The 26,275-nt window shown below is 40.2% G+C and overlaps 1 protein-coding gene across 1 annotated transcript in view; it reads left to right on the plus strand.

Annotated features, from left to right (window-relative positions):
• LOC124179951 overlaps window positions 1-26,275 on the plus strand; it is a 193,093-nt gene that overhangs the window by 52,861 nt on the left and 113,957 nt on the right. Inside the window, exon 2 of the mRNA XM_046564837.1 lies at window positions 17,909-18,928. Within this exon, the coding sequence (XP_046420793.1) occupies window positions 17,909-18,928 (1,020 nt within the window). The remainder of the gene's footprint in view (window positions 1-17,908; window positions 18,929-26,275) is intronic.

Raw genomic sequence — 26,275 nt, forward strand, 5'->3', positions numbered from 1 at the left:
CGAGGATCGCCTGGTGAATGTTTGCCGTGTTAAGAAGGAAAGCACGAGCTTTGACCCGTCGCACTCTGGCTTCGTGCAGCCTTTGGTTGACCATTTTCAAAGACCAAATCTGCTTGCCCGGCTGATTGCCGGCCGAAGAGGGCGAAAGGATTTTAATTATCGAAGTTTGTTCGATGCAAACAGCTTCTCATCCGCACATGAAAGCTCCGTGAGATTCTACATAATTTGACTGGGTACACGAATACAATTTTTCAGTATTTCATCTTTTTCAACTCCCGCTTTTTCATACAACCACCGTAGAGAGGTTATCGTTCGAAGCTACAGCATTGGTATGCATCGCGTGGTATCCCGTTGGTTTGAAGACATGTGTGTCATATTTCGATTCACTTTCTCCTCAACTTCTTCTGCAGAGTGTCGATTATCGGAATTAATTCGGATGAAGTACCGTTCGGATAGTTGAAGATTCAGTGGGGCAAAAATACGTAAGAACATGATATTGACGCTTGAAAGTCGAAGGATTGAATGTTGAACTCGTTCATAGTGCGAATTAAGAAAGAAAATGTAACACGTTTGGATAATCGACTTTCTATTGTAGTATGATTTTTGTACAAAAAGAAAAGCAGGATTCGTTAATTGATTGGCGCATTCAGGGTCCCTCTTGATCCGCATGTTACTAATAGCCGTGAACGAGACAAGTAAGATCACCTTAGCACAGAATCGTAAAGCTGATGGACAAGTAAGAATGAGTCTAACGGTTGGGCGGATGTCATCCAATTTAGAGTGAGATTTTTTATTTAGAAATTGGAATCCACGAAAGCGCGTGCAAGCTATTTTTGGATAATTCAAATGACGCTTCGTGTGTCGAGCAAATGAAAATAGACTCTTTGACACGAAACGCTTATTACGGCTTGGATACCGTTGTCCAAAAAATGCGTCTCTTTATTTTTGTCCGAGCAATACCAACGCCAAAGCTTTCGATGTCACTCGTTGCCCGCGTCACCTCAGTGACAAATGACGACGTTGTCGTCCGTTTGTTCAAATTACTCTAGACATTCCACGCTCCCTTTTGGGGCTTTGAAATATTACGCCTCAAGTGACTGTTTTAACCGTTTCGTAGCTACTCGATTTACTTCAGTTCCAAGAGCGCGGGACAAACGGCTGCCCAACTTGTCTACGACGCAATGTAATACACGGTATTTACGTTTAATCGTTATCATTAACTAGCACAAGGTGAAAAAGCGAATCTAATTTGTTGCATTGCATCCTAAATTTAGATTCACTCAGATTCTTTTTTCTTTCTGACCGAATGAGCAAAGCGTTTCACAATTTCACTTCATATGTTTTACATTTATAACCCTCATAAAATTCCCAGCATACATAGTATGCTTCGGTCAAAAAGTTTCAATGGTTGGTAAAACAAATTAGTTCAATCAGGCTAAAAAAAAATCTATACTGAAAAGCCCGGAAAGAAAGCCTTGTATCGTTGATCCAAGATAGTCGATGAAATTCAACCAGAAAATATGATCTTGTTTCAATCAAACGTCCTTTGGTTCGACAAGTATAGATGATGAAAATGATTTTTTGATCCACTACGTAATGCAGGTCGTTGAACTAAAAACTCTCGTTAACTGAATATCGTTCTGTGTAAATCAACTTCATAGTCATTTATTTAGGAGAATTATTGTTTATTTAGTTGGTGCGACGTATAGTTTGTTGAATCAACGTGATATTTACTTCGAGACCGGTTAGCATTGGCAGTAAATTATTTAATGTCGTTCAAATTTCTCGCTGATAATTGATATGCACTTGTCGAATACGATTGGATTCCGGTACAATGTTGTCAAAAGTTCTAATATAGCGAGGCGATGTTTTTCCCTTGATGTCAAGTAATTCAGAATCAATTACAGACACGTCAGTGTGCCAAAAAAGACGAAGGGAAAGCATGCTTAGTCTAGCGAGACGTTCCTCAAGTCCTAAAATCATTAATCACCTACTTTTTAGGCCTGAACGGGCCCGAACGCTCTTCGCGCCTGCTTTCAGAATGAGGGTCGCTGAAATGCCTCGTCACCAACGAATCATGACAAGGGCTGTTTATTGTTCGGTAAACAGCGAATCAATGCCTTTCGAGAACAAATCAGCTGCCATGATCACTCTCGAAACCTGATGCAGATTTATTGCTATGTATGGTTAAAATAACGTTTGCACAACTTTCTAATAAAATTAAATTAAATTCATTCGATTTGTTATCAATAATTATTTTCTAATGCAGATCAAAGTATGATTCAATTTATTCATCGCCAGCACTCAAAGAACCTAGCTTAATGATGTACAAATCTTTTACAAACGAATTTTTTTCTGAAGCACTCTACTGAAATTCGACGGTATTTGAGTAGTAACTACTTAACATTGAAGTATACATTTTGTTAAATGACTAATCAAATCCGGAAAGGTTTCCGCTTGCTTGACATTCGTAGATCTTGCGAAATTCATTTTTCTCTATTGGATGAATAAATTCACTGTTCTTTCACTTCGCGATTAAGATATTCTAGTGTCGTTCAGAATAATGAAGTCCATGAACGTAAATACTATCTTTTAATTGCAGAAATGCATATTCGTGCATACTCGAAGGATGTTCAAAATTTTGTTCGCTGCTCAATAACTACAAATAGGTATTGTGTGCAATATTTAAGAAGGTAATGGAAAAAAGTTACTACATGGTTCGCACGATTCACGCTGTTTTGCTCATTTCAAACAAAAAACAAAAATAATAATAAAAAAATACACAAATATTCTGAAGTTGTATGAGTTTGTTTGTAGCTTACACGAAAATGAGTAAAAAATATTGACAGTTAAAAAAAAATGGCGTGATTCCGAAAATCATGTATACTTTTTTACTACTTGGCTGACAATTTAAGACGTGAAAAAGTAAAAAAAAATATGTATGGGGTATTCCACGTTAAATCAATGAGTCAAAAACAGTTGGTAATTTTTCTTATCGTATAAGTACTTTCTGTAAAACACTTGTGACGTGTTCCAAAAAAAAAAAAAAACTCCCAATTGTTCGCGAGTTATGATTTTTTCAAGCCGACAATTACGTCCTTATGGAATATCTTGAAAAAATTCACAAAAATTTCATGATCAAAGACAAAGATATTCCAATAAAACTCAGAGTTACAAGACGTTTCTTTTTTCATTTTTTCTGATATATGAATTTTTCTTCCCATAACGCATTATCAACGAGAATTTCATGAATTTGAAACATCAATCAGTGATTATCGTACGTACGCGTGGAGGGTGAAGTATATATAGTAGCTGCTTAAAAACAACGTGCATTGCTCATATACAACAATACTAGAATTGGACTTGACCAGCAAGTTATGAAAATTTTATCCCCAATTACCATTGTGAACAAACAATTCCCAGTACGAACATTTCTCCAAAGGATGCATTAATAGTCTAGGAATTACACTAATTCATTAAAAAAATGGCGAGGGGTGATGGTTAAATTTACTAGGAATATTTTTTCGTGTAAATTCTCATATCCTGTAATCAATTCAATTAATCCTCCATGAGGTAAAGTCGATAAAGGTATCTTATGACTTTTTAATTTATATGCCTGTAGTAGACACACAGTTTGAGCAAGCCATTTTTGTCGTAAAAAATTTATTGTTTCGATCGCACTGCAGTAATTTCGACTTCATACAAATGTTAAGATAATCATGATATAAACGTTATCTGCAGGCTTCACCGCCCAAGCGCATAACTATGAGAAGATAACGTACTGTACCTGAAGTTTGTCTCCTCTTTTTCTAAAATCATGAATCTAAATTTACCAGCTATCGCCGCACTTTTATTACAGGGTCAAAGAGCATAATTCCTGGAAATTTTTCCACATAAACTCGACCGTTGAAGCTTGCAGTTAGCTTTCGAATCGTTAAAAAAAAAAATTCCACCCGAACAGTTTTGCATTATCTTCTTAGTTTCTAGAAAGCAAACATTATTCGTTAGAAAAGTCATTCATCTTTGATAACTGCGGCAAGCTAATTTTTGTTGTTAAAACATTTAAAAACTCATACATTTGTCAGAATTTTGGTAAAAATTTTCACATTCAGCAGATCATTCATATTTTATGAGAGGAGGTTTGGTGAAAAACAATTACCGGCTTCTGAAAGATGGGCATGAAATGTCTGTGCTGTTTGATGACCTTTACTCATAACCATTGATCGTCTCGGAATCTAAGGAAATTCGTATCTTCTGTTCAAACACATTTGTCAAACGCTAAATCCAAATGTGAGTGAGATGAATTATACGTATAACTAGTTTTTACCACTAAAGACTTACATTCAATCGACAAGTATTATGTAGATCACAAGTCATTGTGTAGATTGTTAACAATCGGTAAGTTGACGGGATGGAGTATTTCCAATTCATAAAAGTAGTCCTAGAACACTGCCATTGGCATCATCGACTCCATGAAAATCAGTCAACTTGTTCCGGATATAAACGTACGCAAAAATCGACTTACGTCGCCTATTGATCCGTGAATTGATGAAGCATTGATCACTCGGTATATCTTTCCGTTGAATAGGAACGTTGCATACACATATAGGGATACTTTGCAACGGATAGACTTTTCGGTAGTTTTCACATGGGTTTTAAACTTGCGTGGGTTCAGAACCGGCCGAAAAGTCATGGTGTACCTCCAGCAATAGGTGAAGGTGGGATAGAGTGGCATTAGTTTACACTAATCGAGAATCTCTACTAACTTGCTAACTGGCTAACTGCTAACTGCTGGGGATAAGGACTGAAATAACAGAGACGCATTAGCGACGACTCGCGAGGATCAAAGTGAGAGAAGTGAACAGAGTGAGCGAGAGAGACGGCCACACAAAAAAAGAGAAAATAAGAAGAAAAACAGAAAAAAACTGACAGAAATAGGAAAGCCACCCAAGCCGACTACCGGCTCGGATGAATCCATGGAGAATGAAGTTGAACCTTCTAACCAAACTTAACTGGTCCTTTTTGCTGGCTGACACATATACGTGTACGCACACACATGGATCCATTCGCTCGAGCGTGTGTCGGGTGCTTTTTGCCCACCCGGTCGTCAACGCCATTTACTACATATAATTAGCCTGTATTGTGTTACTCACGCCTCGGTTATCGCTCTAATAAACAGTTCGTCAACTTTGTTACGTTATTACTCGCAGAATTATTCGCCGTTGGTTCCAAAATTTTTTTAGCGACCGTGGGTCTCATCCTGGTAAACCTTTTTCAAAACAGGACAACTCAAGCTCCAAGCAAAGTGAATTGGCCCTGTAGATTCATCCGACAGACTTGGTCACGAATAAAATACATTTGCAGTTTGATTAGATTCAACGAGCAATACGTTGAGCTGGTTGGGTAGATTCTGTGTTCGTAGCCTTGTTTATTTTGGCACTACTCGCTGTATCACTCGAACTCGGCGGCACGCGTTCCGCGTTTGACACTGTATCGAGTGAAATAAAACTGAGATTCACACTTTTCAAAATTGATCCTCTTCCGACGCGTGGCGTAAGGAAATATTAAATCGAAATACTCCATTAATTATCATCCCACGGCTATACTTTACGATACGAGACATACGTGAGCTTGGAAATGCAGAGCTTGCAGTCCTACCGGCTGGCACACCGTGATTAAGTGAAATGTAGTCAATTGCCAACGACTTATTTACACTAATAGGAAGCTGTAACATTAGAGGATAGAAGCAAGTCTCCGAGGTTTTTAGTATAAAAAAAGAGGAAAAACAGATCCGGCTGCGTCACATCGAGGACCACGAGCTCTGGTAGCGCGAATGTGAGATTTTTAGGCAGCGTAGGATGTAGCCAGAAAAGACTGCGGTATTATGTCCAAGATACGTTCATTCCAGGAGGGGTATTCGGTGTCCTCAGAAACCGGTGTCCTTTTCTTCGGACGATGACGATGCACGACTCTCGGGGACGTCAGTCACGACCGGGTCCTCCTCGTCGACGCCTATGTCAAAGACGCACACACGTACGCGCGGGCGCTCGCTTCAAATTACTTTTACATTGTCCCCGGTCGAGTGATACTCCGCTAACTAATCTTTTGTGCCACGCGGCGATCGGAGGAATTTCTTTTGAAACGACAGAAGCAGAAAAAAACACCGTCTATGCCGACCACACGGTCCTCTTTCGCTTCTTGGTTTACCAAATAACAACGCCGATTGATCAACGGACGCGACTTAGTCGCTGCTCCACGCATACAACACCGATTTGGCGTTGGGTCTCGGTTGCATTAAATGGAAAAAAATTGAGATACCTGCAGGACCCCTTCGTCTGTGATGATACGGATGGCCAATTCCTAAAGCGTAGATTATCATGGACTGTCGATGTCAATGCTGTTTTTAATGAACAGCCGGTAGGCGGTAAGAGTGGCGGGCTCGGATGGAAGAAAACACAATCGTCTAACCGTAATCGTGGTTCAATCTCAAAGTACACGTTGACCGGAACTTGGTGTTGATACTGGTCATTTAGAAACAGCTTAGGAAGACAAACTTTTATGTAAAAATGTTCATCGGTTTTTCAGTAGAGATAGAAAATGCGTCAGAAGTATTATCCGTGTATGCAGTGCGTACACTCAATTGCGGTCATGGAATCCATCGCAAAATCTAAACTGACCTAAGATGTAAATGGTTACAATTTTGAGGCACTTGGCTCCTTTGATTTATACATTTTCAAAGGCCGGAGAAGCGTCCGAAAAAATAGGGCGAACACGGAGAAAAGAAGGCAAGCACTGGTTTTCTCTGTTTTTAGAGCAAATTCTGTATTTTACGATGTATATGTTACCAGAAAATCAGATGCGTTCCTCTTTTTCTGCAGTTTTTAGTACAATCTGATCTTTTGTTCTCTCCGTGAATGACCTCAATTTCAGAGGAGTTTTATTGAGGTCACATTGGTTGAATTTATACAATTGAAAGGCAATTCAGTGCTAAGTTTATTATCGATACATGGCGTTATACTTATGCGATATATTGAACATTATTATTGAAAGTGTACTGATAGACACATAACCAATTAACCATATATAATTTACAAAGTTCCGACACATTTTTGTAATATATTGTGTATTTTTTTCTTGTGTGTTCAACTCGCTCGGAGCATTTTCAAGTCCGTTCGAGAAATGCGGATTTGTAGGGTGTCTTTGTCATGAGTGTAATCAAGTCGCTGAAAACTCATTCATATCAGGTTATTATTAAATGTTGAGAAGAACTGACAGGCATACATGGAACTTCACGATATGGATGAATGTGAATTGATTGAACATTTAGAGAAACGATATCTGACAATGGCTGCTTCAGTGGTCTCAGAAATCGTCATGACTCTTGCGTACTTGTGTCACCGAGAGAAAAGATGTTTCGGATTGACAAAATATTATATTCAGACAAGTTTAATTTATTTGTGTCAAGAATTTGTTATTTCAGTGAATTTGTTACCTCTTATTCTCTATTTATGCAGGATATGAAAAGAGTTTGTATCGATGCTTCGCTAGATGATTCTTCAGCTTGAAATCGATAAATATCGCTACCGTATATTGTCGACTCAAAATCTACGCCCTTGTTAATATTTAAAGACAGTTCTGGAAAAATTGTGTACACATTATCTTGAAAAATATGTTGTTGTTAAGGTAAACAAAAATCAAAGAAGCTTACAAGTGAACTAGTCTGATCCAGAAAGATTTGTTGAAGTTGAAAAACAAACCGTAAAAATCACATATTCCTTACAAATCGGATATTTATCCGATTACAGAATTATATGAAGATTTCATTGGTCAATATCTAGTGACTGACAAATACGTATTCAAATTTCAACCATTAATATCTTTAAAATTGGTGAAATTATTTTAGGATGAATTTGTAATTGATTTTCTAAACTCACATAATTTAAATGATTATATTTTCAACTTAAAAGGTCTCTTTTGATATTAAAAATTCACTTGCGACACATGGCTATCTGACAGGTTCGATTCGTTTCGAGGAATAGGATTTTATGCGTCAACTAAAAACGTTCAAATATGACCTTAAATTATATTCATCGGCTTTAAGAGCAGATTAGCGTTGACGTTATATCTGAAGTGAATCTCTACTGACCACAAACTAAATGATCATAGTTTCATTCCCTGTATTTTTCGTTCACGCGTTTCGTTATCCAACTTTTTCATCGAGTTATCAGCTCCCGCTTGCCTTGTTTTCTCAGACATGTACATCGACTATCTGACCTAATATCAAATGGTGTCGTAGTCCTGGCCGTGTCACCTCTCAGAGGATAGACGCCTACTTGGAGTCTGTGAGTAACGAAGAAATTGCTGTTTATTACCGCAACTTGAATAGTTCGTTACGGTTGAACTGACCCGGTGCTATGCGTTGGACTAACGATGCATTGATAAGTTACAGCGACTGTCTCTCATATTCGCTATATACTCTCCACTCGTCCCGATGAACGTTATCGCGTATATCATTTGACCTTTACCCATGTCAGTTGTCCACATTGGAGAGAAGGTAAAACTGACTTCATGAAGATGTTTGAATTGAATTAAGTGAACCTACGTGCTGATTTGCAGTGCCCAGAAAAGTGTTGCAGTATTGGTTACATCGGTTCAAATACGAAACTGAACTTGACGTTTAATAGAAGTCATAATACTCTGATCAGTTATTCACTTCTGTTCGACTAGGTCCGAATAACTGTAATGTTATACATTAAATTCTATTGTGATGCACAAGCGTAAAATGTGATTAGCTCCGCGATTTGATCGCTCTTTGCAGAGACAGTTTTTCGAGGTTGTTGAATCGTAAGAATACTTACATCGTTTTTTCCCCACGTCACAGAAGCTGAATTGATCTGTGAGTGTGTAATTGGCAAAGTTCATACCCAGTACGAAAAGTAAATTGCAGAAGGGAAGCTAAACTTGGAACAGCATCGGGACCTACCTACTTAAAGCAAGTAAAAGGTTGGAGAGGAAGGTCGAGCGAAGTGGTACATCTTGAGGGTCGGTTTAAGGTGGTGTGTTTTCCGGTAATAAAGCCAGCTTGACCCGCGAAGTGGGTTTTGTCCTCCGCCGATAATGGGCACACTTCATCAACGTCTTTCGCCTCGCTCTTCCTGTGGGATACACGGACGTGACGTAAGAACCAAGACTAGGACCTCGTGGGAGGCCATCTGTTTCGTCATTACCGGTGAGCAGTAAACCACCTTCCTCCTATCGTGTCTTGTCCACTCCCCGGGTGATACATTAGATTGCCCCATTTCTCGGACGTGTGCCGAGAAAATCGTCCGCGAAAATCGAGTGATTTGTCCAGAAGGTGTTAACAGCGGCTGCTTCGTCCTCGCTTTCCTTTTGTTCGAACGAATACATCCCCCCTCAGAAGATGCTCTGACAGAACGCCGTGAAAAATATTCGTCACGCTCGGAAAAGACACTTTTATGTTTTATAAGAAAATTTGAAAAAATTTTTACACGTCAGAAACGGTATTTTTCCGTAAAAAATCCTACCTCATGTAATTAGTAGCTTGTCGTTGAAGTTTCGAATGTCGTTTTTTTTCGTTCAATCAGATTTTTGTCTCATTGTGAGAATAATTCTTCAAATGAACACAACGAGCTACACATGAGCTAATAACGAACAATTGGATCGTTTGAATTAAAACAGCTAATTATTACAGTTTCGAAAATAAATATTGAATGATAGTATGGAATCCGCAGTTCAATCAAGAAAAAATGATCTCAGCACTCTTAGTTCCAGTGTGGATGTGGATATTCGACCGTTAAATATCTATGGATACGAGTAAGGACGTGAAAATTACTTTTCTGAATTGAAATTATACAGACGGAAAAGTTTTATCGTTTCGTAACCTGTAGTGGGTGGGTGTGCGTCTTGAGACCACGTACGTAACATGATTTCAAGGAACCCCTCCGAAGAGCTTGTTGAGCGAAGAATCAGTAGGGAATCTTCAGAAGCTGTGAACCTGTCAATGAGGTTCGATTCGTGGAGGCCTGGGCGCAAAAGAGCAAAGATGGCTTCCCCGCCCTCCAAGTCCCTGGAGTCAACGGTGCATCTCCAACGTCTGGAACCCGTCCCTAACCTCAGAAGCCTGGATCGCCCCATCGGCGTGACTTGCACCTTAATTCCTGCTTAGGGGATCCGTCACACACGCATCACGCACACCAACACGGGCACACATCGGGAAGTTTATCTAACGCCACGTGAGCGCGTACGATCATCGAGGCATCGGACTTCCAAACTGGAGCCGCTTAGAGCAGTTGAACGATTCGTAGTTAGTTGTGTTTCGTATGGAACTATACCTAACGGTGATGATATTCGTATTTACACCAGCATAACCATGGTGAGAAGAAAAACAATCACCGTGGAGGGAAGTGGTTGACACGTTGAACAATGAGAACCTTACATGGTCCACGGAGCCATCTAGAACGACAATTTCGTGACTAAACTGGAGCGGCTCGACCATGAAGGATTTGCTGGAGGGCTGCACTTTCGTAGCATTAGGCTTAGGGTTCCATTGCCACATTTACAATCGTTAGCTACTTGAATGTGGTTGGAGATCGTTTAGTGTAATTATGGCCCTTGTCGCGACCAGGCGCCTTCTCCGCAGTTGTAATTCGACTGTTTATTTTTCAACGCCCGGCCGGTGGGAACCACTGCTGATGGATACTCGATGGATGACTCTTCACCATTTCCTTTGACGGCGGCTTCGACTTCTGACGTTGACGGCACCGAGCTCACTCCGCGCGCCGCTCTGATCCTAGCAACGTTCTCCTAACCCTTTGCCTCCTCGCTACCAGAAATGGTGGGTGTATTGTACTCACCTTCTCACCTCCTTCCTCACCCTTCCCTTCGCGTGTTTAATAAGCTCGGAGGACGAGTGTTCGTTGGTTATTTACGCGCCTAGCTGCATTACCTGGCTGTTAGCACCGCGGGGACAAGGATGCAATCAGCGCTGTCCGTACCGGCTCGTAAACTTATAAGTGAGCACAGGTTGAACGTGACATTACCAAAGGAGCTGCGAAGTAGATCAGCCAGAGTGAAAAGCGCATTAAAGGTCGTTGGAATCAGTCGAGGCAATCAAATCTTATTAATAAACCAGCGTAGACGTCCGATGGAAGATACGGTCCCCTGTTGAGCAAGGCGGCTTGTCCTTATAGAGCGTCATTAGTCGACTCTAATTACTAGGAGACGAAGATCGTTGTCGCGAATGGAATAGAATAGAATTTAATGGTGGAGAGCACGGCGCTCCTTGCTCGGACGACACGCCGGATCATTCATCATCTGAGACGCAATTATTGTTATTAATATTGGTGGCAAGCGATTTTATCTGCTCTCTTGACTCGGTACCAAGGCCTGAGTATTCCTATTCTTATTATTCACTTTAGCCAACAGTACCTAGGTCTGCCGTGATATTAAACTGACTGACACTTCTCTAGTAATGAGCCAATTCGATCTGCACTTACATACATAAATATATGCATATATACATATACCTACATATATATATATATACATATACATATACATATACATGACATAATATATGTGTATATATATGTATATTGTGGATAATAATCCTTTCCACTATGCTTTATTTATATTCGTGATATAAATGAAGTGTGGGGAAGGATCGTGTAATTGGTGAGGTTATCGAGGTATTCTGTTCCTGGCAGACCATTTTTGGACGCATAGTTACATAATTCGGTGTCAGTCTCGAATTCGGTTCCTAGCTATCGATTGAAGAACTAATTCGCAATTGTAAACCTTGACATTGAAGAATTTGAGAGGTATTGGAATTTCAAATATTGCGGAAAACATTTTTTTCACAATTTTTATTTCAACATAATGCGAGTTATAATCGCTCGAAAATCAAAAAATAAGTAATATGACTCAATCATCACTTTTCCAGTGGTGTTAATACGAATCGTCTTCAATATCACTTACAATTAATCTTTATATGCACAAAAATATTTTTGCATCAAGTTCTCACTGAATATCCCTCCACATACGAGATCATTTTTTGTAGATGTTTGTTTAAAGAACCGGGTACTCAAAGTTTTTTTCGTTTTTCTTTCTCATTTCTATCTTTTATTTTACATTTTTCAAATCAGCGATAAAAGTAACGTTTGTTTGATTACAGTTATAAGATTATTTCGCATTGCCGGTCGATGTCATTAGATCTTCAACTCCTCCAAACAGTGCTGAACTCATACAAACTTACGTGCAGCGCAGACAAATTTTATTACGAGAAGAAATTATTATACTTCAACGAAACATTAGATAGTTGAAATTTGAATGTTAACTCTTTAATGTAAAGAAAAGGGGGAAACTAGAGTTATGTAAGGCAGGTCTGAAAATTAATGACAAAAAAATATTCTTGCAACATTTTATTTTAACCATTAACTTCGATTTAACATTTTTTTGCAAATTGCAATTAATGACATAATTAGGTGGTAACTTGTCGGATGACCGTCTCCAGAGTAACTTTCGACCTCTACGCTCCTACGATAATAATAATAATTATCACCAACACCTGCTATACCTAATAGGGTAAATCCACACGAGCCGTTAGGCTTGTGCGGTGCAAGGGAACTTAGCTCACCGATCCGGTATCACACACTGTTTTGCAAAATTTTTTACGACAAAAATTGTACTGCAAGGGGCTTCACGAAAAGCACCACTATTTGACATTACTTTAAATCGTATTTGGACAAATATGGAACATAATCGATTAAAACTGGGTGAAATCTTCTTATTTTATGTTTTAATATGAGTTTAAATTTTGAGTAAAACGAAAAATTATAAAGATTCACTGATGTGTCTCCTTTAAGGTGAAGGTACTCTTTATAATTCAATTTTAATGGTTGAAGCTTGCGTTAGAGTAACTTTTCATCGCGAGACAAAGACAAGGAAAACATATTGGTTCATTCAGGGTTATGGCTGTTTAGCGAAGGAGGGAATACGGGAATCATTACAACCTGTAAGAAATTCACTCAAGAGACGCAGAATTTTGCGCGCTATTCGTACTACCTTCTTCGTATTTTCTGTTCCTAAGATCTCTGGTACAGTGTAGTTACGTCGATGCTCCATATTGCATACATAATCCTTTTGCTATAATTGAAACGTTTGATGGCTCGTCGTACTGTTAATTTGGTTTGTCATTGTCCCATTCTTATTCAGTAACGCAGGTTCTTATGCCCCATCGCAGTACGTATGAAGATTATTAATAGTCGGTGTGATATGACTTGTATTTTTTAAAAGTGAGGTTACGTCAGAAGGATGAAATAATCCTGGATGTCGAAGTTTACTCAGTACAACAATAAATTATTACCATAGCTGACTCATTTGTTAATTTTCAATGTTACGCCGTGACCAAATGACAGAACTCAGTTCTTCATTTCACTATCATTAATCGCATCACGAGGGGTTCAATGCTTTGTGCCAATGTGTTTCCGAAAAGGTCTGATCACAACCGTTAACCGACTGTATCACGGTGTTCGGTTAAAAATCCGTAACAAATTCGAGAATATTTCCAGGACATTTTTAGGTTATTCAAAGGCAGTAAAAATAGAATATTTACAGGACACAAGAAAAATTGACGGATATTTCCCGGACCGCTGGACGCCGTTTGCATTACTACGTCGTGTAGCAAACCCGTCTCGTGTACAGTATAAAGATGCAATAGTTGGACTTCGGATGCGTTTGAGTTTGTAATCCGTCGCCTGAGACTAAATTACTTAGCTTACGTATTCTGAGAAGCCTAGGTTCCCGAGGCTTTTACAGGGACGAAATGGCTAGAGAGCTAGCAAAACAATAACATTAATTCAGTTCAGTGTTCGGCGAGCAGGTAAGGAAGGTACGGAAGGGCCTCGCAGCTATCTCGCGGTCAGCCAAAGGTCTCCCAGAGTAATCTCCGGCGGTCAACGGTCAAAATGTTGGCATAAAGCGCGTAACAGAAGTCGAGTCACCAAGGAAATCCATCCCATTCCCACTGTCCCAAGTACGTTGCGGCTTGTCCCTAGACGGGGCTGCGGTTGACGTTCGGACCCTTCAGGCAGCCCATTTGTAATTTTAATAAGCCGTATTATGAAGATGTACGCCTGGGTTCAATTTCTCCTCTACAGTCATGCCGAAACTGCCCTCCGCGGTAACGAATTACTCAACTCGACCATGTTCCCATTTCTGTGTGTGCGTCCGAGACGATTGTCTTAAAGGAAATGTGTCCTGTCAGAATTCCGTAGGGTGTATGATTGAAGATTTGAGGGTATCGTGTAATTAGTAGTTCTGGGACGACGCGTTCGTCACACGTGAAATTTCGTTCCACTTTTCTTTTTTTTTTTATATTCCTGTTCGCGTCGTGACAGAGAATGATGACGTGACAATTTTATGACCGATGGCTGGGACACGCGGAGGAACAAAGCGGCTGCAAGCACTAGCCATGTGCACACATACTGGACTATAAAAAGTTTATAGCAATCGTTAAAGTGGTTTCATTGGAGTTAGTCAGCTACGGAATGAATTTTTCGACATTATGTGTTTGAACTTGACAAACAGGAGCATCATCCTCAATGCCAATGTCGGCTATTTTTGATTTTTGACCGAGAGGAATTTGGCAATGAGACAATGAATGATAAAACGTCTGCAACTGGGAAAAGCAGTAGGTTAATAAAAATTTGCGACAACACTTTTCAGAAATATTTTCCATATCATAAAATTTCTGTGTATTATTATAAAATACTGTTTGGATTTGGAAGTAAACTCAGTCCAGGTCAAGGCCTTTGCTTCCGAATCCATGTATCAGAGACGAGCTGACCGCCCGACCATAACAACGCTCCAACGACCACCAACATCTATCGCACGACAACAATCGGTAATCCGGCTTTTGAACAACGAAACACAGCTCAGATATCATTCTGTATTCGGTGGTCGGCGAGTGCGGTTGTACGATCTGGAGCTACACTAGATTTGATATCTGCGTTTACCATTCTATTCAATCCCGGCTATCTTTTGGTTACCCTTGTTTTCAATTACAAGCTTGTCGTTCCCTTTCGACTGTGAGTTCAACCCAGATAATTTACGTTATTTTCAGTTAGTTACATTATTTCTGTCCACTTTCGTTTGGCTTTTTAGAGCCCAGTTCTCTCCTTGGAGTTGAGAGCCCGGTGCTCTCGATGCGTGTTATTACTTACACTGAAGCTTATCTTGCTATTATCGTAATAAGTATTATATTCACCCTTCAATACAATGTAATTCCAGTCTCAATCGTTGCCATGCCAACACCAGAAATAAAATTTATCTTCTATCCAAACAGACAAATACATATAATAAAAGCAGTACGAGTTCTAATATAAAAATTCCTTCAATGTCAAACTAAATATGGTCGTGTGGAAATTTTCTTGAACAAAAGGAGAGATCACTAATTTAAAACTTGAAAGTATTATCATACTACGTTTCTAATTTACATGTTATATTCAATAATATCTTCTAACAATAAGTAATTGATGGGGCTAAAAATCATATTGATAATACTTTCTGCAACGGAACAATCATAAGCCTGGGTGCAAGTGATTTCTAACGAGGACAAATTGGTGTAGCTGAGCATAAGAAAATCTGAATAAGAGGGTCGTGAAACTTCTCGGTCTTGGTTCGGTAGGACACTACTCCGGTCCCAATTTGTGGAGAGGGGTCGCACCATTTAATTGCCACCTTGTACATTTATTATTTTATTTAATTAGAATCTTGAGGGTGTCGTGAACAAATGCGGGAACCTATTTAATGAATTCCTCGCAGGACGTCGCTAGGCGTCAGAAGGCGTCACGGAGCAGTCGCCCTCAACGACGCCCTCGCCCGCAGATTAAGACAGTAATCTGCGAAATTTTTTTTCACAACGACGGGCCTTTCACAGCTAACTAATTGCCATAAATCTGGGGGATTATACTCGTGACTAACCTAAGCCAAACATCTAATAGGCTATTACAGAAATTTGTTAAAGTTTGCTAACAAGTCTTCTGTCTCGGGTGAATATTGGACCGTTGATGGAATTTTGAAGAAGAAACAAGACTGGATACTTTTTCAAATTTTACATTAATTGAAAGATTAGTAATTGTCCGTCTTTCGGGCTAATACGTCACACGGGAATACGTCTACGCATTTGCCTGTTATTCGACAGGTCGAATTCATTTTCCAAATATTTCACTGCGCGATGACGATGAACGTAAGGATGATGGTGGTGGGTGTGGGTTGCGACGAAGTCCACCGGCCAGGCTCATCGCGCGAGGAGCTCAAGGAAGCCGAAATAAATTACCGCGTACCAGAGAGGTGCATATTTAATTTGAGCAATTAATGCCGTCTTGTAAAACATGCCGCTGGGGTAGCAGCCCTCCGCCTTAACCCCTACTTTCGTCTCCACCCCGAGCGTAATGAGCCCGATAAATCAACTGCTTCCGCACTCGAAAGTTCGAATAACTCTAGAATTCTGTAGCTTCTGTAACTTTGAAGATGAGATGGAGATAGTTTCATCGTATAATGTACCAGAGTAGAAAAACAGCAAAAAGGTCTCGGATGTCAATCAAATACTTGCTCTTACATTATTTGAGACGCGCTGATGTTTCTGAGATCCTCGAAATTAAAAAGAACGTGGGTCACGCCCTTCTGGTTCTTAGCCTTGATATAAATTCTCTGTTAATACTACTGATGAGTGTTGATTTTACAATGGATATCAAACATCTCAAAAACACAACGACTTGTTATCGAACAGTTTCAGCCCGAAAGAGGACCTTCTTCAACGACTGGAAACAATTTTTAAAGTAACCGCAAATTTTGTTTCTAAATAAAATTCGTGACTGCATATAAATTTTCGATGATGTTGATGTAAGTTAAATCCATTCCAATTTTTGGGTGCCGAGCATACTGTACAAAGAGTTAAGAGATTAGGCATAAAAAATAAAATGAAAAGGTATGAAAATTAAAAACAACGCTAATTTCCACAATTTTGGGAGAGGACCCGAACCCGCAGGCTACTTATCAGGTTCTTTTGGAGCCTCCATGATAAAGGATTTCAAAATTGAACGCTAATTTCCGCTAAGCAGTAAGATTGATTTTACGTATTATTTTCTTGGGTAGAAAATGCGCAGTAACAAGCGTTACATCAATCAGTAATACCTATAGCAAAGCTTGTTTGGATTTAACGGATGTTCTGTTGACAACCTTTATCCGGAATGGCTTGCTCTGATTGCGATAGCAAATGTAAACACGACCGTGTTGTATTGCAAGAAATACTTTGCACGTATTGCTTTTATATCTGGCAAAATTTGCGCTCAAGTAATCATCTGAGTATATACATTTTTATATACGTAAATGAATTTAAGTGAGACGTGAAATTTTTCAGATACCTTAGTTCATGTGTAAACGAAAAAGGTGGTTTTCATTTATTTCCACGGTCTTTTGTCGAATTTTTAATCGAAATGCTTACATTTTCTTTAAAGTAATTTACTTGAAACACGTATTCAATGGTATTTTCCTTTTTTGGTTCAGATCTCAAACAGACATCTGGATAAGATACGAGAATTGAAAGTTGATTCGGAAATAGAGAAATATTACATAGAATTCAAGGTTTTCTGTGGCTTATGCGTTAGGTATTCAATGATGAGTTTCACTCAGGCTTTAAAATGTTCAAATGAGTTGAGATTTTTTGATACTCAGGGCAAGATAAACAGGATATAATCTTCAGTTCGAACTTGAGTTTCGTAGATAGTGAAATAGTGCGCAGGACTTCAGCTAGTCTTTAATCGATGTCTCATTACACATGATATTGCTTAATCCTCAGTGTGAATCTTCGACCTGCTTCTGTTTTCAGAGGTGCCAGAGAAGAAGAGCGCAGGGCCCAGAAGGCACTTCTTCTTTTGAAGGCTCGGGACCAGCAGATCCTGCTTCTCGAGAATCGAGTAGCGCAGTTGGAAAATGCCGCTGCCGACATGCACGCGATCGCTTTTCATGTTCAGACGAACACTCCACAGACATCGGACGATACCTCGTACCTTAGCATCGCGCAAGGCTCTTCGACTAGCTTAGATTCTCAAGAAAATTCAGACAACGTTGTTCGTGGACAAAATTCGGAAGCAAATCTGAACCAGTTGATTAGTGACAAGCTTGAATTGACAGAATCGAAGACCGGCGGACGACATCCAGTCCTTGTACCAGAGTTGAAACTCTCCATGCTACCTCCATCTGACTCTGACAATGAACTTTTCTCTACACCTGTCTTGTCGAAGCCTCGGGAAAACGATGTCGGGACAGATGACAAAGGTTTCCAGAATCTGGTCGCCTGTTCTGTCTCCGAAGACACGCTGCACGTTCTCGTCAACGAACCTTCAAAGTCTATCGATGTCTTTTCAAAGTACATCTTGGCCGCCACCCCGTTGGAAGGTAAAATCGGGGACGATATTCGACATGTGAAACCGACAGGGAACATGCAACCTGTAAACGCGTTTCCACAGACCTGCAATATAAATGTGGACCAGAAAATTTTTCCCGAAATATCTGAACGCGTTCCGCAGAACAGCAACTGTTCGCTTCAGACTTTGCTGATAGCTGCTGCAGCCCGTTCACAGTCAAAGGAAACTATTTTCTTGAAACAATGTGAGAGTAACGCCAAGCTTGACAACACAGTGACGGAACAATCAGGTCGTGGGATGGACGGGTCAACTGCTAGCTTCGCCAAATCCAAGTCTTCCTGCTCCACAAAGCTGTCACCATCCGTCCCTTGGGTCAGGATGAAACGGCAATTGCGGAGAAAGTCTCGTCGCCACGAACGCGGATTCTGTACCAAGACGGAGGTCGTGTCTCGAGCAGCGGATATCAGGCGGCAGAGAATTGGGTGAGCAAATACCTTCGATTATTATTCTGTTGACGAATTTGGGTATTATTATATTCCAAAATAGTCACGATGAGCAGAAGCGTTCGGTTATGCGGTACCAAGAGTTACTCCTGAATAGGTAGCTTAATCGTAAGCTCGAGAAAAGTTTTGAACCTGTGTTCAATTACAAAATACTAACTTGTCAATAATCGAGTAAATAAGGCGCTCCGGTCAAAATGGGCAGAGATTTCGTAGCACTCCTATGAGGCATTTTACAATCAGATATTTACAAGAAATTTCTACTTTTCACACGTGCATAAAGCAGAGCAATTTGAAATAATTAGGTCGAATTTTATTATCTTGATTGCAAATGGTGATCCCAAGAGTAAATGGAGCATTCCGTGTGTAATCGCAGTGACCAAAATCGTCAGCCTTTCAAAACCAGTTCTAGCTTGGTGAAATGTTTTTATTTATTGATAAGAGGACGCGCGATTTTTCGTAAATTCCATATATTCCATAATAAAAAACATTTGAGGCTCAATTTAACATAAATCGAAAACTAGAAATCAAACAAAAGAGAAGTTGGCAATAAAAAAGTTCTTATTACATGAATGTATTCCAAAGTCATGATATCGAAAACAATGCGGCGACTCTTGAAAGTTGATAATAAGTCAAGGATATTTCAGCTTTTCAGATTTATCCAAAACCGAATACTTTATTGGCTGCTAATGTCTAAATGTCTTCAAATAAAAATCCACGAAATATCACACATACTCTCGGCAACCAATAAAAACATTTCACAAAATTTGAACCGGTTCTGAGATGGTTAGAGTTTTGCTCAGGTTGATTACACGTGAAATATCCCACGTAATGTACGAACTCTAGCATGAGTGACGTCATACCGTAGCCTTTTACAACCTGTCGAATTCGTTCCAGGTTTATGTCAAATAGAAAAAGTAAAATGAGATTAAAAAAAGTAAAAATAATCTGATTATTTTCAACCTAGTAAAGTATGAAATGAGAAAAAAAAATGGCACTTAAAACTTCTTTATTGCAACAAAATTGCCGACTTCATCTCGAGGCCTATTCATGGCGTATAATCGGTCCATAAATGGTTTTAGCATCTAGATTAACGGGATTTCCTGATCCCAACCCAAACATTGTTCTCAGTTACTGTTATGTAATGTAATTGTTATTTCTTATTTTGAGAATTGTATTTGCTAATATTGGAATATCTAGGCATGAAGATAAATATGATACCAAACTTCCGAGCGTCATATCAATGGAGCATAATGCATTCCGTGCGTCTTTTTGCGCTAGATTTCGCTTATATAGAGCCAGCAGGCGACTGTCGGTGTTCTATCATCGACCTAAAAAATCTGTAGCTGCAAGTATCACTTTTTTGTAGCTTACAGTTCGAGTGAATAAGAAATTTTTATTTTCTATCCGTCTGACTGCATCTGATAGCGGAAAACTGTAGAACAATATGCAGTACATGTATTATATCCAGCAATTATCGTTAAAAAGTTGACTGAAATTAGCATCAGTGTACCGGATTTAAACATTCGGCAATACGTTTAAATCCTTGGTAAATTGTAAGGTAAGTTTACTCTCGCTCTCTTTCTCTCTCACGGAAATTTTGTTCGTTTTCTTTTTAATAATTAGTTGTACAATTTCGCTTAGGGAACGATTTCCAAGATTGAAAAATTTGATATGGTGACACAATTTCTAAATAAGTTCGGATTATGGTACGAAATAGTAATTACTGCCTACAAGAATTCAATTGAAATGGTATAGAATTCTCTCTTGTATGAATAAAAAGATTCAATTCAACTCTACAAGAAAATTCCGAAACTATTTCGATTGACGTGAGATTTTAGTTAATAATACGGATACGTGGGACACGTAGTACCTTGCCTGGTCGGGATCGATTATATTTAGTACATTCTTATCAGTTCAAGTAACATCAACCGTTTGGTATATTCATAACACTTCTGGCGTTACGTATTATCTTATCAAATTTACAAACGAATCTACAGACGATATGATTCAACGTTTATTTTCCAATCTGAGATGCTGCATAAATATGTTGTGTGAATAATTATCTCACTATAAAATTCATTCGCACGACGTGAGCCACTGAGTTCCAAAAACTGTGGATCTTTGAGAGTTCAGTGTACGTCACGTAAGAAACGAACAGATCGAAGAGAAATCAAAGTAGTAAGTGAAGTTTCCCACATGGAGACGCATATAATAATTGCTTTTTGCCTCGCAATATCGTCGGCAATGGGTTATAAGACTAGTTTAATCCCATGGTTGAAAGAGGCACGACAATCGGGGTATAAGCTTGCTCTTAAAATGACCGGGTCAATGTTATAAATTTGGTCAGCGATCCGGAATGTAAAGAATCTCTGACAACTTAATAGTCGGAAGTTACGATCCTTGCTTCTTCTGGGTAAGTCTTAAGGTTCTCCTCTCCACGACGTGGACGAAGAAGGCGAGGATGATTGCCCTCGTCCCTCGGCACGTTCGGACAATTTTTCTTGACGCGTAGGTTATACTGTAACACCGCGTACCATAGATAGAACACCGATGCCGATAGACGGCTCGCGAGTATCGCTACGAACGGCAATACGGTCTCCGGACTTGAAATGAAAATGCATGTAATTAGCTGAAATTGATGTTAGCCGCGGAGGGGCTGCGATTTTAATCGGCCGTCGTATGATAATTACGCGAGCGAAGGACCTCGCGACCCCAACCGGATAAATCATCTTTCACACCGTATATGGCCTCGCGGAGAGCAGAGCTACGATTCCCAACTATTCATTTACTTCGTATTAATCAACGTGTGAAATTGATTATAGAGTGGTGTCAGTACTCCCAACAAGGAGGGAGGGGCTTTGCATATTTTCAGTTATCGCGTTTACCGCGAGCCTCCTTTCTGCAGGGCGAATGCGTAACCGATCTCGAAGTCGACCTTCCGACAGATGTGAACGTGTTGCGTGATCGGTAGCCGTAGCGCGGTGGGAGAAACTTCTCGTATAATCCATTTCAGCCGTCTCTCGCTGACTTTACCGATCGACTCCTCGCGTGGTTGTCGAAATTTTCTTACGAAATCGCTCTGTCTCGAACGGGTACCATTACCAAGCGTGGTTTTCATCAATCGTACAACAGAGCCCGTAACGCACCTACTGTACACACTCGGAACTACTCTGCCTCTGGTACCCGAATGGTTCGACGAATCCGAAGTCTGACAAGTTTAGGAACTGGTAAGCGGCGTCGATTTTAATTTCGCAGCGTGAAATCGGTGCTGCACTATGACGCCTACAAAAGCCGAGTCAATAAATCTGTCAATATTAATCCAAGCCTAATTGATTCCATTAGCGGCGATTCTCTAGGCTCGTCGTATCGTACGGGCAGCCTGCCGCCGATCAGGCAGGCAATGATCGGCATTAACCACGCGGCAAGGTACGGACTTGCGTGCTGAAGAAGGCCGGGTCTTCGCGCGGGTCTTTGACGGGAACAAAGGTCAGAGGCTAGCTCCCTGTTCGATCCTACCGTTGTTCTTCCACCGAGATCCTATCTGCGGTTCTCCCGGTCGTCCGTAAGGTCCGTTCACGATGTTGTTGGGCATCGACTGTCTCCTCAAATTCCTGGTGATAACTTTTCGAATGCTGCAGAAGTTTGTCTCGTAATGCAACGTTTCGTTCGCGTTAAAGGATTACGTACAGATCGATGGAGAATATTTTTGAAAGCGCCGTATTTCTGGAAAGAAATTTTATTGGTAAGCTGTCTCATCGGAACCTTAGTTTAGTACTCCTTCCAATCTCGACCCATCAAGAGTTCAGGATCTATCAGATGTCAATTTGAATTATGGCAAAGTATTCGTGTGGAGTTTTCGTGTCGTCGAAAGATCAATTCTGCCACAGCTTTGGAGAATAATGTCTAGACGTAGCTGCTACAAAGTCTTGAACTATTCTCACTTTCACGGTAAGTGAAAAATACCATTCTGGGTACCTACACGATGAAAATCTGTTTCGTATCTGCAAGCGGACAATCTTGTATGTGTTGCTACTCCTTTTGAACGTAATTATCTACCATATTTTCTGGCGATTGTTGCTATGACTCGAGGAACGTCGAATAATGTAATATCAATTCCTCATTTAACCGAAAAAATGTGATGGATAACACAATTTCATCGGGGGGATTAAAAACTACCAGAAAATAAGAAAAATAATTAAAAACTCTTGGAATCGGATAAGTCCCCGGTAAGGCAACCATAAACCCCAGATTATATTCCTACAGGATCGTCGATTACTTTTTTCCTCGTATAGTAATTTTCAAATCTCCCTTTCAATTTATATGCGATCTCGCCCCAAATGCGTAAGATACATTTGTGTATCTATCGAAAACAGGGATGTACCCAATACGACGAATCAATATATCGATCGTCATAATTTCATAGTAGCTCAAACAAAATGAAATTGTCTCTCGAGTCTTTTCATTTCCTTGAATCTTTTTTGTGAGTAGAATTCTTCCTCAAACCACAGTATCAACTCGACGATCGTTGAAAATCAAAGCGATTAGATTCGTCGTCTCAGACATAACGCCGCGAAGATCGGCAGTTGTGAAAGAGAGCGATGCGAAGAGAGGCAACCTTGATGACAAGGTGACGACGAAGAACGTAGGGTTCGTATTTTTGGCGGAGGGTCGGAAAGAGTTTCTTCAAGCTCGGGGATGCTGGAGGAGAACATCGCGGTAGTATCGATGCAGTTTATGGTGTGGCGTCGTGAATTTATCGCGTCCAATTAGCCCAGGCGCGAGTCAGCCGCGATGAGACGTTTCGAGAAGGAAGGAAAGTGGACAGAATGACAAACTTAACGGGGTCGTAAAGTGCGGCAAAGCGCATCCGGCACGGCCAACACCACGAGTGACTGGCAGCTCTTCGCCGGCGAGTTGATGGCGATTCGAAGAGCGCTGACTGCCGCCGTGCCGGCGCGACATCCGGATAATCGCAATTATAAGAAGGAATCGGATCGCTGCGGGTGACGGGCATTACCAGCCAACCAACCAAACACAGTGCTGTGATTTCTCGCCGAGCCAAGGACCCGAAGGTGAGGGCTGATTCATCGGGCCCGCCACTCGTCGTCACTTGAGGGCATTCGCACCGATCGACGAACGAGATCGTCGGACATTATCGTCGGGGACCGATGCGTCGCATCGCGGTGCGGTGACAGCCGTTAATTAAAAGCTTCGCCTTGGTTCCTTTGATCTCATGGGATCGTTGCGTCCTTAATAACACCGCAGGTAGCTGGGTAGGTAGCAAATACACACAATTGCTATCATGCCAGATTACCCGCAATCCCGTTGCCTGGATCCTCTCATAAGAATACCGCGTCGACTTTGTGTCACACCCTGAAGCTTTTATCGCCTGTACACGGTGCCCGGTGTGGATTTGCATACTTGCCCCTGGTGCGTGCACGCAGTCTCTTCCTGCGCCTTTTCGTCGCTTTCTCTTCTTCTTCTCTCTCCTCGATCGGGCAGGGATTCGGCGGGCAGACATCGAGTTGATTGCAGTCGGCAATCTTCGGTCGACGGTCGGCGATGACACCCATTGGTGAAGTAGTAAATTTTAAACTTTAGTTTCAGATATAAATTTGAAAAACTGGTGATTTCGAAAAATTAACGACGGAGCCAGGAATCGAACCTGGTATCTAGAGATGCTTGACCGAAGACTTACTCAACTAGACCACCCAGCCGCCCTGACTCTGTTGTCGTTAATTCCTGTCATCACCAGTGAGTTCAAATTAGGTACGCTGTATTTGAAATAAATAACGGAAGTGCACAAGATCGAAATTTCAATTTTAGATTATTCTTAGGAGTAGGGGTAGGGGGAAGGTGGCAGAGTAAAATTGTTAAAACTATTTACTTTAAACAGTAATATTGCTTACATTTATCCACATAACATTGTAGTGGAATCACTTCCGATATATTTTTGGGAAATTTCATTCTTGCAAAGTGTATAATTTCTACAATATTTCATATTTTGGCTGGAATTTGTTGTGCACATTTGGTGAACTATTCCGAATAACCAAACAAGTCAAACTTGTTTTTTGGTTAGTTTGGCTAGTCGAAAAGTGTTGATGAAAAATTTGCCAAGCTTCTACGGCAGTTACTTCTCATAAGTAATTGTAAATATATTTAGCAAGCATGGCAAAATATAGCTGCAGAACAATGGATATTTTTGGAAGCTGTTCCTGAGAGTTGAAATAAATGTCTCATTTATAGGCGAGAGCATGAAATATCAATTCTTTAATAAGATTCTAATTTAAAAATTTTCCATTCCAAGTCATCAACATTGAATGGATGAAATGAATGAAACGCATTGAAATAAACGGAAAAGAATACTATATTTTTTTGAAAAGTTTTCGGGAAGTGGAAAAACGTCACGTTAATAATTTTTTTTACGTGTGGACCACAGTTCCTTGCATAGAATTGCAGAATTTTTTGACATGGTTCGAAGAATTGTCAGCCAAGAGCAATCGAATACCACATAACCTGTACAATCACGTACATTGACAGAAACGATTATTATTAGACTTGACCGAATATTTCTTTGCATCATCGAGAATTTTGAAACCAAGAACAAAGAAATACTTTTTTTCCTTCGTATCCTTATCGTTGTGTTGACAGAATATGAGAGAGTGTATGACGTAGAATAATTCAAAAACGACGTTATTATCATCATTCGTGAATATCAAAAAGAACAGAAAGTGAAGATCTATCTATTAACGAAATGATACATTAGTGACTTTTACGACATCCCGCGTGACGTTCAAATTTGGGTTATCGCGTGCGTGATCGTAAGATCGTGACTAGCACGATCACTAATCGGTGTTTAAGTTCTAAATAAACGGCTACTAGGTAGCAAGTGAAGATATGTCTGAATAGAATGTCCTGGACCGGACGACAACCGTTAGGTCGGTACATCCTGTATATAATGATCTTGTGAATATAAGCACGTCCATTATGGCTATAAAAGTGGTTACGACAGTATCAGATCTCTCCTTTTCTCTCTCTCCGCTACGGTAATCAAACTTTCGTCACTCTCAAGTAGTCTCCAGGACAAAACATAACACACATGATATAATTTATTCTGAGGATATAACGAGAGGCATGCACTTGAAAGACGTAAAGTTACACGGTCAGAAGGCAAACGCCATTCAATAGATCTTAACACTTCCAATTCGACTATACACTGGGTTTGTTGCACTATACCTACTTTTAAAAACACGAGCGTCCCGGCTAGAACTATCGACGGAGGTTACGTTGTACCATAATTTCACATCAGCGCAGTCATTGGGACCA

Source organism: Neodiprion fabricii, chromosome 4, assembly GCF_021155785.1.
Source record: "Neodiprion fabricii isolate iyNeoFabr1 chromosome 4, iyNeoFabr1.1, whole genome shotgun sequence".
Lineage (NCBI taxonomy): Eukaryota > Metazoa > Arthropoda > Insecta > Hymenoptera > Diprionidae > Neodiprion > Neodiprion fabricii.